General features: G+C 39.0%; 1 protein-coding gene across 5 annotated transcripts in view; it reads right to left on the bottom strand.

Annotated features, from left to right (window-relative positions):
• Positions 1–21,323, bottom strand: part of ank1b (ankyrin 1, erythrocytic b) — a 95,589-nt gene extending 74,266 nt beyond the window's left edge. For 2 of the 5 annotated variants that reach the window (XM_073871299.1, XM_073871300.1), the window contains exon 1: positions 20,794–21,322. In XM_073871299.1, coding sequence (XP_073727400.1) covers positions 20,794–20,919 — 126 coding nt within the window. In that variant the 5' untranslated portion in view covers positions 20,920–21,322. Of the gene's footprint in view, positions 1–20,793 lie in introns of all 5 variants that reach the window. The other 3 variants (XM_073871303.1, XM_073871302.1, XM_073871301.1) reach the window with 3 other exon arrangements.
• Positions 21,324–22,860: the final 1,537 nt, after the last annotated feature.

The raw sequence follows: 22,860 nt of genomic DNA, 5'->3' as shown, positions 1-22,860 counted from the left end.
CGGCATGACTGCTTTCTCAACAAAAGTGTATACTCGCACTTACACGCACACACTGATAAACATGTACACATAAAGATGCTCACTCTAATATTGCACAAGTATACATTCATTGGACTGGATCATTTCACTCGGCTACAAACAGACCACACCACCCACATATTTGGAGTATATTGTACAACAAATCCTCAAACCGAGTGGTAAAATATTATTTTAAGGAAATATGGCACAAAATGCTTTTCAATCAAAACATTTATATTATTGGATGATAGATATAATGAAAATTAAAACAAAAAGTATTTGGACACATTCTGTGTTGTCGTATGAATATGTTTGAAGTTGGAAAAAATTGATTGCTGGAAAAACAGCTTGAACCAGCATTAAATTTCACATGGTTTATGCTGACTAATGCTGCGTTCGCACCAGCCGTGGTAGAGGCGTCAAGAGGCGTGATTTCAATGTTAAGTCAATGTGAAGATGCGTTGACGCGCGTCTGGAGGTCTCACAGCGCGAATGAAGCTTTAGCGCAGTAGACGCGATTCCGCCTTATTCGCATGTCTAGTTTGCGCGAATGACGCGAATTGAGCGTTGCCGCGGCAAACGCGCAAGTTTCAAAATTTACTAGCATCCACTAGCATCCAAACACAACATATGCTGGGTATAGTAGCAAAGAGGGATGTATAAGGTGAAAGACAGAAGGTCAGGTGATATATTTTCATTTCATGACCCTGCCAGGCTCTGTTTGATGAATCATAACCTTGTTAGTGGCTTCATAACCAAGCTAGCAATGGATCAAGGGAGTATGAAGTTGTAGCCCGGTCTGAAGGTTGGTCATATTGGGAACATTGTGTACAAAGTAAAGAAAAGTATGGAGAGGGATAATAAGAAAAGGAACGATGGTGATGTGGCAACAGCTGCAATGAAATGAAAAGCATGTGAAGACTTTGAAGTCTCCTGCTTCTCGCATGTTATTTCTGAGAAAAGGTAACAAAGGTACCAAGGTCTACAATCAAGTAGACAATATCAAGGAGACAATATCATTCTCAGCTATAAAACAACAATAGCAATATGCAACATACCTGAAAACACAGGGTTCCCATAACTTCAAAGTCAAAGACCTTTCAAGGACTTTCCAGGTCCAATACCCTCAAATTCAAGGACTAAATGTGGGGACACATTTCAAGTGAGAGCAAGGTTACATCGTGTTACCTTTTAAGATACATAGTTAAAGTTCCCTTTCGAGGGAACTCGCGCTGTGTCATTGCGGTGACACTTTGGGGACCTAACGAGCTGATGATCTGAATCAGGTGTGTTAAATAAGGGAGACATGCACAATATGCAGAGCAGTGGGTCCTGAGGACTGGAGTTGAGAACCACTGGTTTAGCACATGTGCTTAAAAATAGAATTTTTATGATATTATTCTACACTACACAGGAAAAAATAAGGATTTTCCAAAAAACTTCTTGCATAAAAAAGATTCAAGCACTTTCAATGACCTGTATCTATGTATGTATATTTTCAAAAACTTATAGGGCCTTCAATTTTTTACCCAAAATCAAAAACTTTCAAGGATTTCAAGGACCTGTGGGAACCCTAAAAAACAGCTGAAAATCTCTGGAGCTAGAAAAGAGCAATTTCTGAGCATTTGCTTGGTTATTTAAAAAGGTGAGATTCATATTGACTGAGAGGCTGTGGCATTAACATGTGTTTTCGTCGATCGGATCACAAGTGGACGACGTTAATGCCAGGTGTAAACGGTGTTCAAAACGTTTTGAGCTCGTCCACTTTCGACCACTTTCAACCATATTCAGAGGTGGTCCAAACCACTTTCGATCGGATCGCTTTGGAGTTGCGGAACGCACATGTGGTTGAATGCGTTCGAACAGCCACACGCGACCGCCTTCTCTCCGCCCATTTATCTAATCTGAGGCATTAAACACAAGTTTTACGTCTTTTTTTACTTCTGGTGTGAACATTCGGTGAACAGCGCTATTTTTAGCCTTTCATTGATAAAACTAAGCGGCTGATCTCCGTAGTTTCGTTTTGAAAGCGTGTGAAAGTTGCGCGATCCTATTTCATCAATTGCGCTGAAAATTCAAAGAAAGCTCTTACATACTCATGTACAAAACACTGTGCAGCATGTTTACTTGCTAAACAAGCAGTGCACTCCGACATAATATTAGTTTGAGTCCATATAAACTCATAATTACTCCCGCTCGGGTTTGAATGACAGCAGAGAGACTCGCCCACCGTCTCACAGACCACCCCCTCATAGTATTCAGCACAGAAGCGGTCGAAAGTGGACAAAAGAGACGGATTTAAATACCAGGTGTAAACGTAATGTGTCTTTCTCGTCCACTTGTGATCCGATCGATGAAAACACATCTTAATACCAAGTGTAAACAGCCCCTGAGATATAAAAACCTAAAGGGAAAGTGTGAAAAGTCTGCGCCACTTGTGGCTGAAAATAGCCAGCAGCTGAAAATAGTCCCGTTGGTAACTTTCAATAGCAGGGGACTATTTTCAATCACTGCGTAATATCATTGCGCCTCCTGCAGTCATGTTACAGCAGCAAAGTCCTTGATTATTACGCTAGAATGAGAGTATATTCCTAGCCATGTCTGCCTAAATAATCGCAACTTTTATTTTTCTGTCTGTCTTAGTACACGATGTAACTACAGAAGAGTCAAGTTTTAAATAGGAAAAATATTGAAACTCTTATTTTTAGTGCGATGCTAATGGTTTAATCAGAGTCAATGGATTATGCTAAGCTATGCTAAAAGTGGTACCGCCAGACCCGGAGATCAGCTGAATGGATTCCAAAATAGTAAAAATCAAATGTTTAACTCTAGGGGAGCTGGAAAATGAGCATATTTACAAAAAAGTGGAGTGTCCCTTTAATAGCGCCACAGTCATTGAAAGTAACCTACAAATGGCTTATTTATAGTTGATATCTTGTCAAGTGTAAGGTGATGTACTTGATGTCTGCGGTGTGAGCTGAGTGAGTCAGTTAAAAGGAGAAGGTTAGGGGAGAAACACAGGATCTCCCACTGACTGTGTATGAGATATGTCAGCGGGTCTTCACTAAAACCTCAGTAGGGATCTGCTGCAGATTTATGTCACCACCGCCAGAGATCATAATAGGGTGCAGGTCATAGAAACATTACAAATGCCACATTCATACTACGACCGATGTCTGTAATATGATTGAATGTCATTTTAGTTCTCAAAAAATGTGATCCTGTCTGTGAAAACCCACCTATGGTCATTTTAGTGATTTGCTGTTTTCTAGGAATAAGACCTTGTTTGGACTGGTTTATTCATTAAGGTTCTCTGAAAAAAAGACTTTTCAGTGTCATGACATCACCATACCCATGGTATTAACTTGGTATTAGTGGCTATAGTTGCAGACTGCATAAATATTTATTGTGTGTTTTCAGTATATAAATCTGTCTCAGGCACTTCCAGCACTATATAAATGTCTCATCTTCTGTAATATCTCACTACTTCAGGTCCAGTGTTGTGATGAGTCAACAACGCTGGCCAGTCCATTTTCATTCATTATGCACTTATCTAATGAGGCGATTTCCTCCCAGGCTCCCATGGTCATGGGGTAAATAAGATAAAACCATACGCTTAATACAGTGGACAATTTGAGCAAATCACTGGCTCGCTGAAAGCTGGGAGCTCTCTCAAAAGGCCAACGGGTGAGTCATAGCTCAAATGCATGCTGACTGGGACCTGATATAGATTCAGAGACATTACCATACAGTACGACACGTAACAATCAGCAAACACCCCGGGGGTATCACACCAGCGGTGCACACGTTACCGGCAGTGCATGAGAATAAGGACTATGACAGATAAGAGTTCAGTGAGACACTAAGCTGAGATGGATCCACTGAGGGAGGTCATGAGAACCAGTGAGGCAAAAATGCATGCATTTTATTGATTTAGGAATGAATACTGGAACAGTATCTGCAGAATTGATTATATTTTTTGAAATTGTAAGGTGCATTAACAGCAAATGCACAGCAAGGTAATGTCTTGCTTACAGCATAAGGCGCTGTTGTCACCTCCGAGCTTAAAGGGACATTCTACTTTTTTTGAAAATTGCTCATTTTCCAGCTCCTTTAGAGTTAAACATTTGATTTTTACCCTTTTGAAATCCATTCAGTTGATCTCAGGGTCTGGCGCTAGCACTTTTAGCATAGCTTAGCACATTCCATTGAATCTGATTAGACCATTAGCATCGCGCAAAAAATAACAAAAGTTTCGATATTTTTCCTATTTAAAACTTGACTTTTATAGTACGCACTGCCCGAAAATAGTCCCCTTGGTTACTTTTAATGGCAGGGGACTATTTTTGGGCAGTGCATAATATCACTACACCTGCTGCAGCCATGTTACAGCAGCAAAGTCCTTGAATATTACGCCAGAATGAGAGTATAGTCCTAACCATATCTGCCTAAAAAATCCCAACTTTTAATTTCTGTCGGTCTTAGTACATATATATTTGAAGAAGTGTCAAGTTTTAAATAGGAAAAATATCGAAACTCTTTGGTTATTTTTAAGCGCAATGCTAATGGTCTAATCAAATTCAATGGATTGTGCTAAGCTATGCTAAAAGTGCTAGCGCCAGACCCGGAGATCAGCTGAATAGATTCCAAAACGGTAAGAATCAAATGAAAAATAAGCATATTTTCAAAAAAAGTGGAATGTCCCTTTAACCACTTGTTCATTGGTTCATGTGAAAAATGGTCCATCAACTACACCAGCACTAACTAGCAAAAACTAGCCATGCTGAACCAAGCTGGCCTAAATAAAGAAAGTCCTGTCCTGTTTTATAGTGAAAGAAGTTGCTTGACGCATCTCAGACCAGAAACATACAAACAAGCTCGATGCAAATCCAATAGATACAATCTGTCAAAATGTGCTTTGGTTCGGGGCATCACAGCTCCACCACAACATCCATCCCCCATCTGTCTATTGATAAAAGGCAGTTTCTCAGCAGCACACTGCATGATCTGTCCTTTTTAGCAGCCACTGGGTTTTTCTTTATTGTTTTCAAGCACTGACAGTGTATTTTTTACTTTAAACCAAAGACAGCAGCAGTGCCGCTGCCTTTAGCGAGGGCTGTGCTTGTCACTTTCACCTTCCCGTTCTCCTCAAGGGCCCGCTGTACCTGCTGGTCTGCCCTTAGTGCCAAAAACAGCTGAGTCAGAGGCAAAGATGGATCGTGTAAGCGTGTGCATGCATCCATGTGTGCTTAAAAGTGTATTGCGTGCCGGTGACTACGTGTTTGTTTAGCATTCCCCTTGACACCTAAATGGCACAAGGGGCGGTCTGGTGCTAGTCTGCTAGCTTGCAGCTCTGTGCCGCATCCTTGAGTCTGAAGCTCAAAGCTGGATGACAACGGTGATGGGGCAAATGAGAAGGTCCATAAAGCAGGAGCTCTGTAAGTCACACTGCGTAATGCTGTCAAGCTCAGGAACATCAATAATCTCTAATAGATACAGCACAGGGAGATTAATGGCGCGGCCAGTGGGAGGGACGGATAACTACAGAAACATGCAGATGCCTCATAAGGTCTTTCCGTGGAACAGCTGACCTTGAGAGCAGAAAGCAGAATCTCACAAGAATGCTTATCAATCCACAAACATGCAGGATTATAAGCTTTATATTTCTCATAATGCATATAAGTGACTATTTAAAGTATTGTGTAACAATTAATGGACCAGAATTGTTATTTGCTACACTTCATGGCCACATTATTACCTCAAGTGTGCACAAATTTTTAAGTCTTGAGTCAATTAGTCCGCTTATTCTGTACATGTGTTTATCTCAAAACAGTATTCAAGTAATCAGGCTGAAAAAATGTGACAGCACAGCATAATATGCAAATGTGGACAAACATGTAATGAACAGTGGACTCTGTCTGTCAATCAAATAAAGAACTCAACAATGCTGTGGAATACAAATTATATTATAAGACGGTTTCAGTGGCAACCACATAAACGCCTTTTGTGGCCAAAACTTAACTTCTGGTAGACTTCTGCAAAGAATCAACTGTATGGCCCACCAATGCATGTTTAAAAATATTCTGAGGACCACCTTACCAAACATGATAAAATGACGACAGAATAACAGAAAATGTTAAATGTGCAAAGGTCTCAAAAATGAAGCATTACTACATTGTGTCACTATGAAGATGCCAAATGTTTAGGAATGCCATTGCTTCCAATGGGAAACCACAGGCATCATTTCCAGCTGATAAATCCACCTTTAAGAAGTTACATACATACATACATCTATAATTTTACAAGAAAATGTATCCTCTGTGATCTTTGGGGCAGTTGTAGCCTAGCTGTTACAATACATTGTACACACGGAGCGAAAGCGTTAACACTTGACAAAAGGCTGTCTGAAGCGTGGCCAACAGCCAATCACATTAGCCTCAACACAGGCTCCGGTCTTGCATAAACGTAATTGGCGGACTCGCACTAGGTAATTTGCATAAGGCGATGTGAATGGCTGATGCACAGGTTGGCGCTTGAAAAGTTAAGAAATGTTCAAGTTCTGCCGCGAGCAACGGCAGTGACGCAACATAGATGGATCCACAATTCAGTTGGGCAACGCATGACGTCACCCATTAAAAGTAAATGAAAAGCGTTAACGCTTCAGCCCCATGTGAATGTACCGTGCATTCAGACTAGCAGCGACTAGCAGTAGCAGAGCAACATGATCTCATTGATTTCAATGGAAGCTTGACGACTTCCGGCGACACAAGCGACTGACGGTACATTCACACGGGGCAAAAACGTTACCGCTTGACGGAAGGCGTGTATGAAGTGTGGCCGACAGCCAATCACAGTGGCCGCAACACATGCTCCGGTCTTGCATAAACGTAATTGGCGGACTCTAAGTTACTAAGTTATTTGCATAAGGCGATGTGATTGGCTGACGCACGCATTGGCGCTTTAAAAATGTTGAAAAATGTCCAAGTTCTGTCCAGGGGGGCAGGGTTTCATATTTTATTGAAGCTTCCCCGGACGCCGCCATTGCTTAGCGAACACCCATCTGCTGTTAGCATCCCATTGACTCCCATTCATTTTAGCGTCACTTTGACAGCAAATAACTTTACATCTGAGGCGTTTAAAGACTCCATTTGTCCATTCATTATTTCTAAAGAAACACGAAAATGTATAAAAGGCTCCATTACCATGTATCTTACGTTATGGCCCAGTAAAAGCAGTTTTTGTAAAAATAGGCTAACGATTGCATCATAACCTGCGACTTTCTGTCGCACAGTAGAGAAATTACCATATGGACTGGGAGAGAAGCTCACAGGCAATCTTTTACTGACTATGAGGCAATCGGGTGGACGTGAAGGCATAAAGCCAAGGGAGATTATTAATCAGAATACTTTTGCTCCTGTTCACGCTTGACGTCTCTGCAAGATTTGGTGGGTGATTCAGATTTCCCGTTGCACAGCTATTAGAAGAATTACAATTGTCAGACAGGTTGCTCACGTGACATCTACGTCATTAAGCTCAGTTTGAGTCTGCGCAGTACGCTCGACACCCAGGAAGTGCGTGCTTCTAATTGACTTCACTTGTCTCCGTTGAATCCAATGGGGTCGCTGTGTCCATTTCTTTTACTGTCTATGGTTCTGTCGCGAGCAACTGCAGTGACGCAACGTAGATGGATCCACAATTCAGTTCGGCAACGCATGACGTCGCCCATTAAAAGTAAATGAGAAGCGTTAACGCTTAAGCCCATGTAAATGTAGGGGTGCGTGGGGCAAAAACTAACACGGGTTAGTTGTAACACGGACTGTTAACATTGTTGCACAGGGTTGAGCGATTAGTTTTTCTCATATTGTTTTCACACTGCCAAAAGATGGTCTCATGCAAATTTATGTAAAGGTATAATGTTTTTACATAGACTTATTGATGAAAGAGTGTTTTGGTGGCATGTAAGTACATTTTTTCATCATATGTTTTTTTCGGTTTCTGAGTTGGTTGTGTCAAATACCAAAACCAATGTTATGTCATCTTAATCAGTGTCTTGTTGACTAAAACAGCATCATTTTGAAATCTGTCTGCAGCTCTTGGCAACTTTTTTGGTAGGCTTGAAATATATTCACCCAGCAGGTTAGTTGTAACGCTGTGGTTACAACTAACCCCTCAGCACTAACAATATGAAAACAGCTAACGTAATTCTTGTCATTGTTTTAAATCGGCTACACATTAATGATTGCTGGCTGCCAACAAAATAAATGTGGCTGTCTTATCAAAAATTGTGTCAAAATTGATTTTTGATTATATCTTTAATATTGATGGAATAAGGTCACGTCAAAGATTAAAATCATAATGAAATGAATGGCTAAAATCAGACTTTGACTTTCATTATCTCAGAATTTGATTTTGAGACTTCAGTATGGTTTTTACAGACTGGATCACATATAAAAAAAAAAATTTTTTGTCATTATTGTGCTGCGTTTTCTCACAAATGTAGACATTTGTATTGATTTATAATTGAACTTTGGTTAGATGAGGGATGAATAGCGTAAATACCGGTCTATTATAGACAGATATGTAAACAATATCCACTTCAAGTATATAGACAAAATAGTATTGAAATATTTGCCTGCTAACTTAATTTTTTAGCAAGTGTTACAACTAACCCCCTGCCTGTTACAATTAACCCCACCTATGGGGTAAGTTGTAACGTTTGCACTTCTTTCACATTTGGTGTAATTTCAAGAATTAGAAAGAAACTTAATGTTCATTTGTCGCAGAGATGTGTATTGTGTAAAAATATAATTAATCAAACTCAAATATTTTTTAATGATTGAGCCAAAACCAAAAGCATTAGGTTGTGCCCCGCTCTCCCCTACCGCTAGAGAGTCGGACTTGTAACCCGAGAGTTGCACCTTACCCAAATTGCTGCCCGGGCGCTGGGATAGCTGCCCACTGCTCCGGGTGTGTGTGTGTGTGTTCATGACTTGCAGTGCGTGAGTTCACTACTCACTGGGATGGATTAAATGCAGAGGTCATATCTTGAGTATGCATTGCATACTTGTCACTTTCACTTTCAAAAAACCAAAACTGTAATAAGCACATTCATCACTAAAGTAATCCAACTGATGCCAGTAGGTTAGTATGTTTTTGGAAGTGAAACGATATGGTTGTAAAAGACGTAATATATTATTGAGCTTATTTAGGCAAATTGAAGTGTAAACATACAAATGTATGCAATACATTTAAATATGGTGGCATGTCAAAAAAGTTTTTTTTTTTATGAAACCCGCAAATGACAACACGAAAACCAATGAGATTCTTTCAATTATTCTATCTTTCTATTAAATTATTATAAAAATGTTTTGTGACTTAAGTCCACACACAATAAATAATCTATGGATCACAATAGTTGAAAGAAAATATGTTTACTCTAAACTAGATAGGAAACTGCTGTTTAATCCACTGCAATAGGAAACACAGTGTGCGTGTGTGTATGCGTGTGATCGATCGATTCGTGTTTTAAAAAGGCTGCTATATGGTAGCATTAATGTTGGTGGGCCTTTAATGTTATAAGATCCAGATAGATTTTTCTGGTTATGATATTACTGTTGCATTTATCACATCAGGCAGCTGTGCCATTGCCAGTATTCATCCACTCATGTGTGGCTACGGTCGGGCGTAGTTAACATGTAGTCCATAAGCTTTTGTTGTAACCTGCGTGAGTTGAACTTTGGTGAACCGTACCTGTAAAACCTAATGCCTGAGTTTCAAGTAATAGCGGATCTGTCCTACAAGTCTCCAAGTGAATCCCATTTCCATTCACTTAGTGTTTATGCCGGCCATTACCCCCCACCATTTCCCACTCCCGGCAAAAATGTCAAGCTACGCCCATGGGGCTAGAGTTACAGCAAAAACATATAAAGCAGAGCACATATGCGTATAAGCTGTAAAGGACATTCAACATCAAAGACATGATAGTTATTCCATCTCTCCCAACAGACGTGCTTATTGCTCATAATCAACTACTACTGTCAGGTTGCGCACTTGTTATTGTTATCTGGCATCCATAAACACAATCATACTGGGAAGAGAACAACAGCACCTTACTGGCAATATTACACTTCTAAGTTTCTCTGCCCTTCGCTTAAAGCACTGGACTGGAAAACCCACACGGTGCTCATATAAATACTTCATCACCGATTTAGTTTTTAACCGTGGATGGAAAGAAAGGAAAAAAATACTTGAACTTTCCTTCCATTAGTGATTGCCCTCTTCCTCTTTTTGCTACTTTGCCTGCCTCCCTCTCTCGTTCTCATATGTACACACTCATGCACAAATGCTGAGTTTGGTAATGGAGCACTTACACACACATATTTATTCACCACCACAGACATGCGCACAGACACACAAGACACTTTGCTAATACAATTGAGGACAGAGGGAACATAAGCTATTGTACATTACTGAGGAGTGTTCATGGTATAAACAGCTGGTAAAAATATTAGGTGTGTCCTATTTTATATACTTACACATTTCTGCAGTTCTATAATATTACTAGAATATGAAAAATGCGAACAAAACAATTTCATCTATTCTATTATAATATATAATAGTAGATTTTCTGTCAGAGAAACACATCCAGTTTTTATTTTTGCTGAAACAGGCGGGTCTGATGTCTCGAAATGTGTTGAAACACATTGAAGAGGAAAGCTGCCCTGCATACTGTATCTGCAGGCATTAGTTTAATTTTGCAAGACATATGATGCTAATCTGGGAATTTAAAGGAAACAAAATTGTGTGGATTTACAAGCCTCTACAGACATCAAATGGGGTTTATTTGACTAAATCTACTGTGAAGTATGCTTTCTATTTAGTACAATGTGCATACTACAGTCCACGTAAATGGACTTAATATGCATATTATATTTGCTTTGTTTCAGCATACTACACTTATCATTTCTGCAGTATATAATACACTCACCTAAAGGATTATTAGGAACACCTGTTCAATTTCTACTTAATGCAATTATCTAATCAACCAATCACATGGCAGTTGCTTCAATGCATTTAGGGGTGTGGTCCTGGTCAAGACAATCTCCTGAACTCCAAACTGAAAGTCAGAATGGGAAAGAAAGGTGATTTAAGCAATTTGGAGCGTGGCATGGTTGTTGGTGTCAGACGGGCCAGTCTGAGTATTTCACAATCTGCTCAGTTACTGGGATTTTTACACACAACCATTTCTAGGGTTTACAAAGAATGGTGTGAAAATGGAAAAACATCCAGTATACGGCAGTCCTGTGGGCGAAAATGCCTTGTTAATGCTAAAGGTCAGAGGAGAATGGGCCGACTGATTCAAGCTGAAGAGCAACTTTGACTGAAATAACCACTCGTTGCAACCGAGGTATGCAGCAAAGCATTTGTGAAGCCACAACATGCACAACCTTGAGGCGGATGGGCTACAACAGCAGAAGATCCCACCGGGTACCACTCATCTCCAATACAAATAGGAAAAAGAGACTACAATTTGCACGAGATCACCAAAATTGGACAATTGATGACTATAAAAATGTTGTCTGGTCTGATGAGTCTTGATTTCTGTTGAGACATTCAGATGGTAGAGTCAGAGTTTGGCGTAAACAGAATGAGAACATGTATCCATCATGCCATGTTACCACTGTGCAGGCTGGTGGTGGTGGTGTAATGGTGTGGGGGATGTTTTCTTGGCACACTTTAGGCCCCTTAGTGCCAATTGGCCATCGTTTAAATGCCACGGCCTACCTGAGCATTCTTTCTGACCATGTCCATCGCTTTATGACCACCATGTACCCATCCTCTGATGGCTACTTCCAGCAGGATAATGCACCATGTCACAAAGCTCGAATCATTTCAAATTGGTTTCTTGAACATGACAATGAGTTCACTGTACTAAAATGGCCCCCACAGTCACCAGAACTCAACCCAATAGAGCATCTTTAGGATGTGGTGGAACGGGAGCTTCGTGCCCTGGATGTGCATCCCACAAATCTACATCAACTGCAAGATGCTATCCTATCAATATGGGCCAACATTTTTAAAGAATGCTTTCAGCACCTTGTTGAATCAATGCCATGTAGAATTAAGGCAGTTCTGAAGGCGAACAGTATCAGTATGGTGTTCCTAATAATCCTTTAGGTGAGTGTATGTACAGTGTGCATTTTCTTTGCTTGGCATTGACCTTTGTAATATGCATACACTGATGTAGTATGTTGCCGTTTTAAATTAGTGATCACACTTTACAGATTTGCCATTGGTTATTAATGCAGTACTAGGCAAAACTATTGATTACTATATAAACTACGCACTCTGAAATTAAAAATTAAAAGTTAGTGAAAGACATAGTTACTAAAAGAAAAACATTTTCTCGTGATTTTTTCATTAACACTAATGTTATGTGAAATGTCAATTGTGCAAATTATTCATGTAAACTAATAAAATCATCCAGCACTGCTCTTATTAAAGTTCATTTTTATTCATAACTCGTAAATTACATTATTGCTGGAACAACCGGGGTGTTAAGATGACTTGAAGCATTCTCATCATTAAACTTCAATAGTGAGAAGCATAAGCATTACCTAACAGTTGTCTTAAAACCTTTAAAACCTAAAACAATTTGATGCATCACAGAATACAAATCTGCCAAATTTAGATACAAAACAAAGACTAATTTGTACTGACAGTATACTGTTTAGCACTTTCCCAAAATATAGAAAGCTGTTTTCTGCAACTTTTTTTTACTGCTGCAGAGTACTATCTGGCTTATAGTTTTATTTACCACTTGGGAACATTAACAGTTGATACAATGACCACTTATGGGTATAAAAATCTGGATTTAATTGTATTATGTAAGTTGGTGTTTTTACATTTCTATAGTTTTGTTTAGTAGCAAGTAAACCAGATACCCACAAGTAGAACTGCCATGGTCAAAATATGTGTTTGGGCGTCATGTGAACCTATGTGCATGACGCGTCATGTCAAAATACGTGCCTGCTGCAGAAGCTTCGAAGGGGTTTATGATAAAACATCATGTCAGATACTCGCTTAAAGGATTAGTCCATTTTCTTAAAAAAAATCCAGATAATTTACTCACCACCATGTCATCCAAAATGTTGATGTCTTTCTTTGTTCAGTCGAGAAGAAATTATGTTTTTTGAGAAAAACATTCCTGGATTTTTCTTATTTTGATGGACTTTAATGAACCCCAACACTTATTAGGTTTAATGTAGTTTAAAATTGCAGTTTTAAAGAACTCTAAACAATCTCAAACGAGGCATAAGGGTCTTATCTAGCGAAACGATTGTCATTTTTGGCAAGAAAAATAAAAAATATGCACTTTTAAACCACAACTTCTCATCTTCCTCCGGTCCTGTGATGCGCCAGTGCGACTTCACGTGAAATGCGAAACTACGCCCCAGTGTTTACAAGTGTGGAGAAAGAGGACCATTCCAACGTTGTTGTATGTGGAATGATACTAATCAATGTCTTTGGGTCAGTTTATTGTTTAAAATGGTCTGCAAATGTGTGTTTCATATATGTAACACGTGACCTTTCCACGTCATTACCCAATTATGTGAGGTCGCGCTAGCGCGTCACAGGACCGTAGGAAGATGACAAGTTGTGGTTTAAAAGTGTGTATTTTTATTTTTATTGCCAAAAAAGACAATCGTATTGCTAGATAAGACCCTTATGCCTCGTTTGAGATCGTTTAGAGTTCCTTGAAACTGCAATTTTAAACTGCATTAAAACTAATAAGTGTTGGGGTCCATTTAAGTCCATTAAAATGAGAAAAATCCTGGAATGTTTTCCTCAAAAAAACATAATTTCTTCTCGACTGAACCAAGAAAGACATCAACATTTTGGATGACATGGTGGTGAGTAAATTATCTGTTTTTCTTTTTAATTGACTAATCCTTTAATCTCATGTGTCTTGTGAGTATTTTGTGAACGTGAGCATCTCTTTTATCATAAACCCTTTTGACGCGTATTTAGACATCATGCATGATGCACATATTTTGACATGCAAGCCACACACACGACACTCCGAACACATATTTTGAATTCGCGCCCATCCGAAGAAAAGTCACCGGATGCCACCGGTCAGATGGTTTCTTCATATCTAAGTGGGCGGTTCTTGGGCAGAATAATCTGCTGCATTGTGGATCAGATGACATTTTGGTCTGACTACAAGAGATTAAATAAAAGAGAACATGCACAAGGAGAGAAGAACACCATTGCTAGGGAGAGTTTAATTGTGATAAATAGGTTAGGATCAGAGCAATGGAGCAGTCGGGTTTGTTTCATCTCTGCTATGTATTTTAAAGGGGAAATCGGGCATCGCTGATAACATCAAGCATAAGTCAGAGGAGAGCTACCCCACCCACATCCATCAATAACACTGCAAAGCCAAGATGCTGAGTATGCATGTGTGCAGGCGGGCCACAAGAGTAGCAAACGCATCTCAGTTTCTTCCTCTCTATCGTCTCTTCAAGGGCATTACCATCATACATAAGGGACCATGTGAGATTTAAGGACTGGGATCTAACTTGTATCCTAACATCTGAGACAAGACACTATAATGGATGCTGCTGTATGTGTCATATTATATATTTCAGATAAAACATCCCTATCTCATTAGACATACTTAATACATGCTAAAATTATGCATTCATCTGGAATATCATCAGCATACAGTATGAAATAGCTGTCCAACAAAACGAAAGCCGTCGACAGTGAAATCATCACACTGACATAATGTGTGAGTGTTAAATGTAGTGTCAACAGGGTTTTTGAGTAATGTAGAAATCCATTTACTCCAAGGTTAATGGAGCAAAAATCACAATACACAGAAACGCTTAAGGAAGTAACCCTGGAGATGAGATATGTGTGCGTGCAGACATAAAACACTTGACTGCTTAGACTCAGCACCTAAGAGGAAGAAACAGCTCTATTACCTTTTTTTAAGATACAGTTAGACCAAAAATGCCAGTTATTCAGGTTATTACGTGTAAATGTAATAATTCCTCTAGAAAGTAGTCCAAGTCACAGCCATTTTACTACAGAATCCCATAAGACCTTACATCTATATTATATGTAAAGGATGAAAAATAAGTGGATGATGCTGGTGAAGAACGAATGGTGGAGATACCCCTCCCCACCACCATCACCCTAATATGTAATTACACGTCTTGCCTTTGCCTTAAGAGATATATGTGACCCATCTAAAGTCATTTTTTGGTGATTTACTGTCTTCTATTTAAAATCATCCTACATGTAAAGATCATTCTGTGAAAATGTAACCTTGACTCAGTAAGGTCATGTCAAAGATTGAAATCAATGTGAAATCAATGACCAAAATCAATTTTTGATGCTCCTAATCTTGTAATTAGATTATAAGACTTGCATGGATTTACACAAAGACGTGACAGATTAACACTTTCATTTGAACTATTACTATCTTTGGATCATGTGATACATACAAAAATACAGCTGATTTTAAATTATTTTACTATCATTCAAGTATCATCCTAGTAGTTAAGTGTCATTTGTAATTTTTTTCTATTTATTTATTCTTATTACCCACTGTTAACCTTTTTTTTATCTTTTTCATTGACGCACATAAGCATAATGTATGTGGGTTGTTACAAATAGGAATGCATATGGTATGAGTATGCAAGTATGCGTGGCCACGCAGGTGTATAAGTATAAATGTGTTTGTAAGGGTATATGGGGTGTGTAAATGTATGTAATTGGTCATTCTACAAAAAAGGTGGAAATGCTTGTCCCTTGCTTTTGCAGACCCCTTAATCATTTAATTTGACCTAATAATTCCATAATGATATATATTTAATAAATATAGACTGTCCTTAAAATGATGTGAGAGTTTATTTATTTAATTGTCTTTTTTTCTTTTTTTTAAATATCTGTTCCTGAAAATTGCCCTGTCCCTTTGATCATACATGGAAGTTGAACTGTGTACTTCCTATTTAAAACCATGTTTTTTATAAAACAAATCTAATTTGCATTTACCTTTAACCCTGTATGAATTTACTACAACACGGAAATGGTAAAAATACACTATTACTATGAATAATATCAAATAAATATTTGTCCCCCAGATTTATGTCATTGGTGTTACCCTACCCAATGCATCAGCTCTTTGAAGTTTATCCTGGGTCAAGAGGTCAGTGAAAGAAGTGCAGTGGAGGAAGGCAAAATGTTTTTGAAATGTCTTACCTTATTTGTCTAAAATATCATGATATATCTAAGAATTTTTGAGGTAAGATTTTTTGGATGTCATTAGTGTTACTCTATTTTATAGCTGGGAGTGTTAAGATCTTTACACAAAAATACATTATACTGAATAAGTATGTGATTGTTACATAAAATAGTACATGGCTAAAGGCTAGCCTGGATGTCAGCCGATCTTAGCCCCGCCCACAACATTTTGAGAACGGGAAGATCGAATCTAGTCAAATTCTGACTAGAATTGAGTATGACAACGTCAGGCTAGCTAATGGCAGCCATTTTGTTAAAATGTTAGTTTTTTCTGTAAATTGTCATTGGTGTTACCGTCATTGGTGTTACTTCTTTAATGAGTACTTCCTAAGCACTATTCTGTTAACTGACCAACACAAAAGCATTAAAAACAAAACAAAATGGAAAAATGTTTACGTTTATTAATTTTATTATATTCGTTATCTTTTATTATATTCTCATTTTGTCAGGTATTGAAGATACAATGTCATGGATTCTTTATTAAAATGTATTAAAGTTAAACCTAGATTAAGCTCCCCGTTTTGCGGATTCATAGATTTGACAAGTTAATTAATGCTATTAAAGAAGTTTTGGGTATGTTGAAAGAAGTTTATTTAAGCAGATTTCCATAACCCGAATTCCACCTTTTCTGTAGAATGACCCTAATGCGCATATGTATAATTATTTAGGTATATACAGTTTTCTTTAAATATAGGAGTATATTCTGGTATGATATATATGTAGGTATAGAACATTTGTATACATTATCAAAGTCATTTTATATATCTTTTTCCTCCTATGTTTAAAAATCCATGTATTTACGCAGTCAGTCATATACTCTTTTTTTTCTTTCGAGTATAATCTGTATGACTTGTACTTATAACATCTGCGAAAGAGGGTGGAGGTGAGGTTTTGTTTCAGACACTTATAATTGAACGTATTGTGATTATTAATGTTTCCCTGTTTATGAAAAGCTAAAAAAAGTATATTTATTTTTATTTTAATCATTAACCCCTGCAAAGCCAACAAATAAAAAAGTGCACTCAACATTTATTATAGAATATAACAAGAACTCCATTCAAGTAAAATTGCCTTGGATCTGACACTTAGAGTCAATCTTATCTAAATTTGTGCATTTACATACAGTATATCAGAGACACAGGTATTGTAGGATTGAGACAAAGATCTCAAACATTATCATACTGCAAGCAAAAACGAATAAGAGCAATCTAGCAGTCCTAATCACAGAACAATTTGCACTTTAGATGTCACTCGGGCACAGAAGAATGAAAGGAAAATGGCAAAATATAGCTATTAAAAAGAAATATAGCCCTAGTTTTAATATTTAATTTTTGAGAACATCTGATTCAAAGCAATTATGCCGGCAGCAACATTTTTAAAAAGTTTTAAAGACCATAAAGCGTGTGCATGCTAAGACTGTAACTAATCACTGCATGCATGAACTAAATTCGTTTTTTAAGTACAATTATGTACTGTATATTTTTCATTGTAATACATTTTAAATATTGTCCGTATCATATGAAATCCTGCACTGTCAATATTTAAACAATCCTACAGTGGATAAATAACTCTGACTTCTGGGTTGATATAAATATCAACATTGTAATTCAAAAATAAGCATGGTTAAAATCCCCAATGCCTGCATCATTTTATGCCATTAAGTTTTGGTCAAGAACACTTTAACTCGAAATGACCTTTCTGTTGGCAGTTGGAAATCATTTACTGCAGGCTGGAATATGGGTGTTTGTCATTGCATTTAACATTTCTGTAGATACCAAGAGACACTTTCTCAGTCACAAAGACATTAAAGTAAAGCAGCGAGGCTTTAATGGTATATATGGTCATATCCTATTCTGGGCATAGAAGGTATTTAATTATAATGCACTTGGGTTGCACTCTGATCTCTGACATTATGATGCCATATTTAACCTATCACTTCCACTCTCTGTGGACCTACTTCATCCAGTTTGCTGCCTCTAGTGGTACAAACATGGTATTGCAAAATCATATCATCATAGATCATAACTGAAGCTTCCAGAATGCTGGGCAATGCATCCCTTCAAGTTGGCAAGATCGCAGGCAGATTGGTAGCGGCACAGAATAAATATAGCCTGCGACTGAAGGTACTTACCTCACCTTTTCCTGCCTTTCCCTATTAGATAAGACAAATGCAAACTCTCTGCTGTATTGGAATCTGGGCCACGCTCCGTGTAAGCCATCATGATATGATGTATGAGTGCTCAGATACACACCATGTACACAGTATGTGATTTATATATGTGGACATGTATGCATACATTTCGAAATGAAATAGATACTAAGCCACAAAATTATGCCCATTTCCAGGAATTGCGTATCCACTAAGACTTTCACTCTCTCTTTCAACAGCGATGTACAGAAAAGCATAGCTCCATACTAACGCTGCTATGTCTGCAGTGCAGCATGCATATTCTGCATGGTATATAAAGTATACAGTTTATTGATGCATGGGATGCCTCACTGTTCACTAAAATGCGCGGAGCTGGAAATGCATTTGCAATGCTTGATAGCTTAATACTTGAATTAAACATGCATGAGGCCATGTGACAACTATACAGTTTGTCATTGCAATATGCACTGATTTACATCCTCTTGTTACTAAATACTATGCAGTAAAAACACTACGCAGCATTTAGTGTATGCTGGGATGTACGCAGTACGCTTGTATTTAATTCTCAATATAGCCATACTTTTGTTGCGTCTCACAACTTAGATTTTGCTTTGCCTTTTTACTTCGAAATTAACAACTAAATACAATTACACTCCCTAAAATATCCCATTTTCTTGTTTCTGCTTGTGTGCCAATGATTATCCTCTTGCATGCCAAATGATGAAGGTTGTCGACCCCTGAGACAGAGCACAGTTTTCAATAACATTCACACATTAGCTGGACTGGAAGATCTCACGCTAATACTTTCATTAATGAATTTTAGTTTTTTGCATGATGCCCTTCAGTTTTACAGCATGAACTCTGGCATGGACACAACCTGCTGATTCATGTTATCTCAGCAAGATTTGAGAATATCCCAAAGAACATCTTGTGTGCTTAACAGAAGCAAGAAAATTTGAGCTTGCACACAAAGCAGTTTACAAGGCCAATGTCACAAATTTGCTTACTCGAATTATGGCCCAGCCAGAGGGCAGAATCTTAAATATTTCTTCTTTACGTCAGAATCGCTTCCAGCTCCAGATTTTCAATATTTTGAATGTAGCTGTATATGAATCAGGGGTTACAGTGCATCTGAAGTTATTGAGAAATGCTTATACTCTCAAATGAAACAGCAACGGTATCATCATGCACTTCCTGACCACAATTTCCTGAACCTTGTGACCGACTGTCATGACAAATGGACAGTCCTCCGAGTAATCTTCACTCCCCGTGTTACTCTACTGGATGTGTTAGCATATTGTTTTTCTTAAGTAGTACTAGGCTGAGATTCTCCCAGCCCCGGCCACAATCTCTGCCCGGTGGTGTAGTTATGCGAGCATGCTAAGCTGACGAGTTTTATGAGCCTTGGTACAGTACACTATGCGCATATAGGAGTAGAGTCATCACCCCGGGCTGTGGTGATGTCGTTTTCTTCAGCCGTAACCTGAGTCACATGGACCACTGTGCTACATGATGCTCTATGTTCAATTTAAGCACCCGAGATGTTCCTCTGTTCATTATTATTCTCCACTGCAAGAACTCTGCATACATGCCTGCACATTCACACCGTGGATCCTTATCCCACAAGCCATTTCTCAATAAACGACAGATGCACGAATGGAGAAATGGAGCCGAGCAAAGAGCTCTGCAAAGTAAAGGCAGCCAGAGGGTTGCATCTGGAATTCTCGGAAGCAAATCCCATAACGCATTCAGCTCTGATTTCATCAAGCTGACTGTAATGAGAGGGGCTCAAGGTAGAGACAGCATTGGCGGGGCAAACATTACGCTTACATACGGCATGCGTTTACCAGGCAGTGTGGTGCAGGAAATGCAACAAACCCTGGCAGAACAATGGAGCCTGCAGCGGACAGCATACAGGGCAGACCACAACAGCAGCAGCAGCTGAATACATAAAGCAATCAGGCAGAAATGCGCTTCCTTTTGATGCAGCATCGGTCATAAAACAATGTTCGTCTGGAAATCGATCAAGCACAGAACCAAGCAGGATGATTCCCGGAGGACAGAGGGGCTACTTAACCAATCATCTCAGACGTGAGCCCCCCCTCCGCCCCATTAGACAAGCGTCTCCCTATTCTCAAACATTACCTAGCTATAGCTGACCGGTTAACACAATGAGTCAGTGATATGTGTGAAGGTGTACATACGTGTGTGTGTGTGCGTGTCATATCGTTCACACAGACCGACAGAAAGAATCATGGGAATGCAAAAAAAGAAGGCAAGCAGGATAGAGGGGCAGCCAACCGTGTTACCTTGCGTCTGCGGTCTTTCGATCGGTTCCTCTTCTTGATCTTCTCCTCCTCCTTCTCTCGCTGCTCCTGGGCTGCGAGCTCCTGTAGGTCCTTGTTCTTACGGAGCTGCTTAGCGGCTTGCGCCATGGTGCTGCGCCTGTGACAGAGGCTGTCCCTGCGGCGGCCAGTGTGGGAGAGGCGGTGGCGCTATGCGCGCCTGGGAGGAATGAGCGCCCTGCACGGCTCTAGGCAGCCAGATCCCCCAGCAGCGCGCCACAAAAGGGATGCTGCCGCTTGTTTGCCTGCTTGCTCCTAAGCCAGGCAAGAACATGCACCACCCCCTCCCTTCTCCGCTCTCTCTCTCTCTCTCTCTCTCTCTCTCTCTACACCAGTCAGTCACGCAGTCTGAGGTTCAGCACTGTAGGGATACTGCAGCATCTCTTCTTTTTCTCCTTACGTCTCTCTGGTTTCTCATTCACTCTCTCTGTTCGTTTCAGCTGAGTTCTTGCCAACTGCTTTCGACTGCTTTGTTGTCATCGCTGTCCCCTTCTTGGTGCAGATCTGCAGATATGTGCTGCCCAATGGGGGAAGCTATGAATGCACACACAGAAATCATAAATTCAGCAGGGTTTGATTTTCTCTTAAATATGTAGCTGTTAAAAAAAGGTTTTTTGACAAATATAGATGTTATGAGGTAGTAGAAGTCCCTACCAATTGCTAACAAGGGGTATGTAGAGCCATAACAGCTTACCTCATGAAAACTGCATGCACACTGTCTCTCAGCATATCGTGGACTGTAGACGTCATTGATACAGGGCTTGTGCATTGTTGTTTAGGCAAACATTTAGCCCAATTCAAACCTACACAATACGAGAGAACGTGAGGTGGGTGTATATGACAGAGGGAGGTTACATTATCACCTGTTAACGTATTGACGTGTCTGTCTGTTGCTGTGACATTGATAAGAAAAACCAGACGCTTTTCACAGCTCACACACACTGCTTGGATTTAGAGAGACGTCACCTGTAAACATTTAGTAGTTTATAATTGTGTGTCAATTGTGAACAGATGGGATACAGCACTATTTCCATCTTTTGTTACTGAAAGGGGCGTGCGACTGTTTGTACAGGATTACGGAGTTGTAGTTACATGAAAAGAAATCATCAGGGTATTATAATTCAGATCCCATACTGAGTGAAGTGCAGAAGCAGTGCAATCCACTGTGAATGATGGCCGAGTCACATGACTTCAGGTGAATCAGTCATATTTATTTATGCTTGTCATGACACACGGCTGTACATTATCCCTCACCTGCTGGATATTTTACTTGCTCTAATCAAAATCATCCAATGGTTTTTGTAGCTCAATTGGTGAAGGGTTGGCAAAGCAAAGGTCATGGGCATGGCTTCGATTCCAACACATATAGTGATATATATTAAATGCACTGTAAGTCTGCCAAATGCATAAATGTACATTTTCTGAGGAAGGGCACTTTACATATATATTGTATGGTTTATATACTGTTATAAAACCATAAAATGAACTATTGTTTTATTATACTAAAAGTGTAGCAACTGTTTTTAAAGGAAGGATTAAAATTTTCTATTACCATAGTTTTACTGCCAATATGGTTACACACTACTAGTAAGACAATAATAAAATTGCAGTTACTTCGGTTTTACATACCACTGATTATTGTGGTACTTTATATATTGTTAAAAAAATAAATAATACATAACTTACAGCATCTCATATGCTCCTCGTTTTCATGAGCCTCTGTGCTTTTCATTTACTATTTAAAGATGTAAGAGTCTCCATACAGTTTAAAATATAAAAGTCGCCGTTAGCAGTGTGTCTGTAACTAGTTACACGCGCACAGGTTCGATATGGCCTAACGTTGCCTGATATAAATGTTATTTAGCCCAACTGACACTTAAAGTTTTTTAAAAATTAAATGAGGAGATGTATTTAGATAACGTTGTCTGACTTTAACATCAATTGTATAAATAAATTTGATTACAGAAAAACATTTTATACATACCATTTCTACTAACAAACATGGTCACGCGCGTAACCTGTCCTGTGCTG

The sequence above is a fragment of the Misgurnus anguillicaudatus genome, chromosome 9 (genome assembly GCF_027580225.2).
Source record: "Misgurnus anguillicaudatus chromosome 9, ASM2758022v2, whole genome shotgun sequence".
Classification (NCBI taxonomy): domain Eukaryota; kingdom Metazoa; phylum Chordata; class Actinopteri; order Cypriniformes; family Cobitidae; genus Misgurnus; species Misgurnus anguillicaudatus.
The sequence above is the reverse complement of the archived record's forward strand: the minus strand, read 5'-3'. Positions and strand labels throughout refer to the sequence as shown.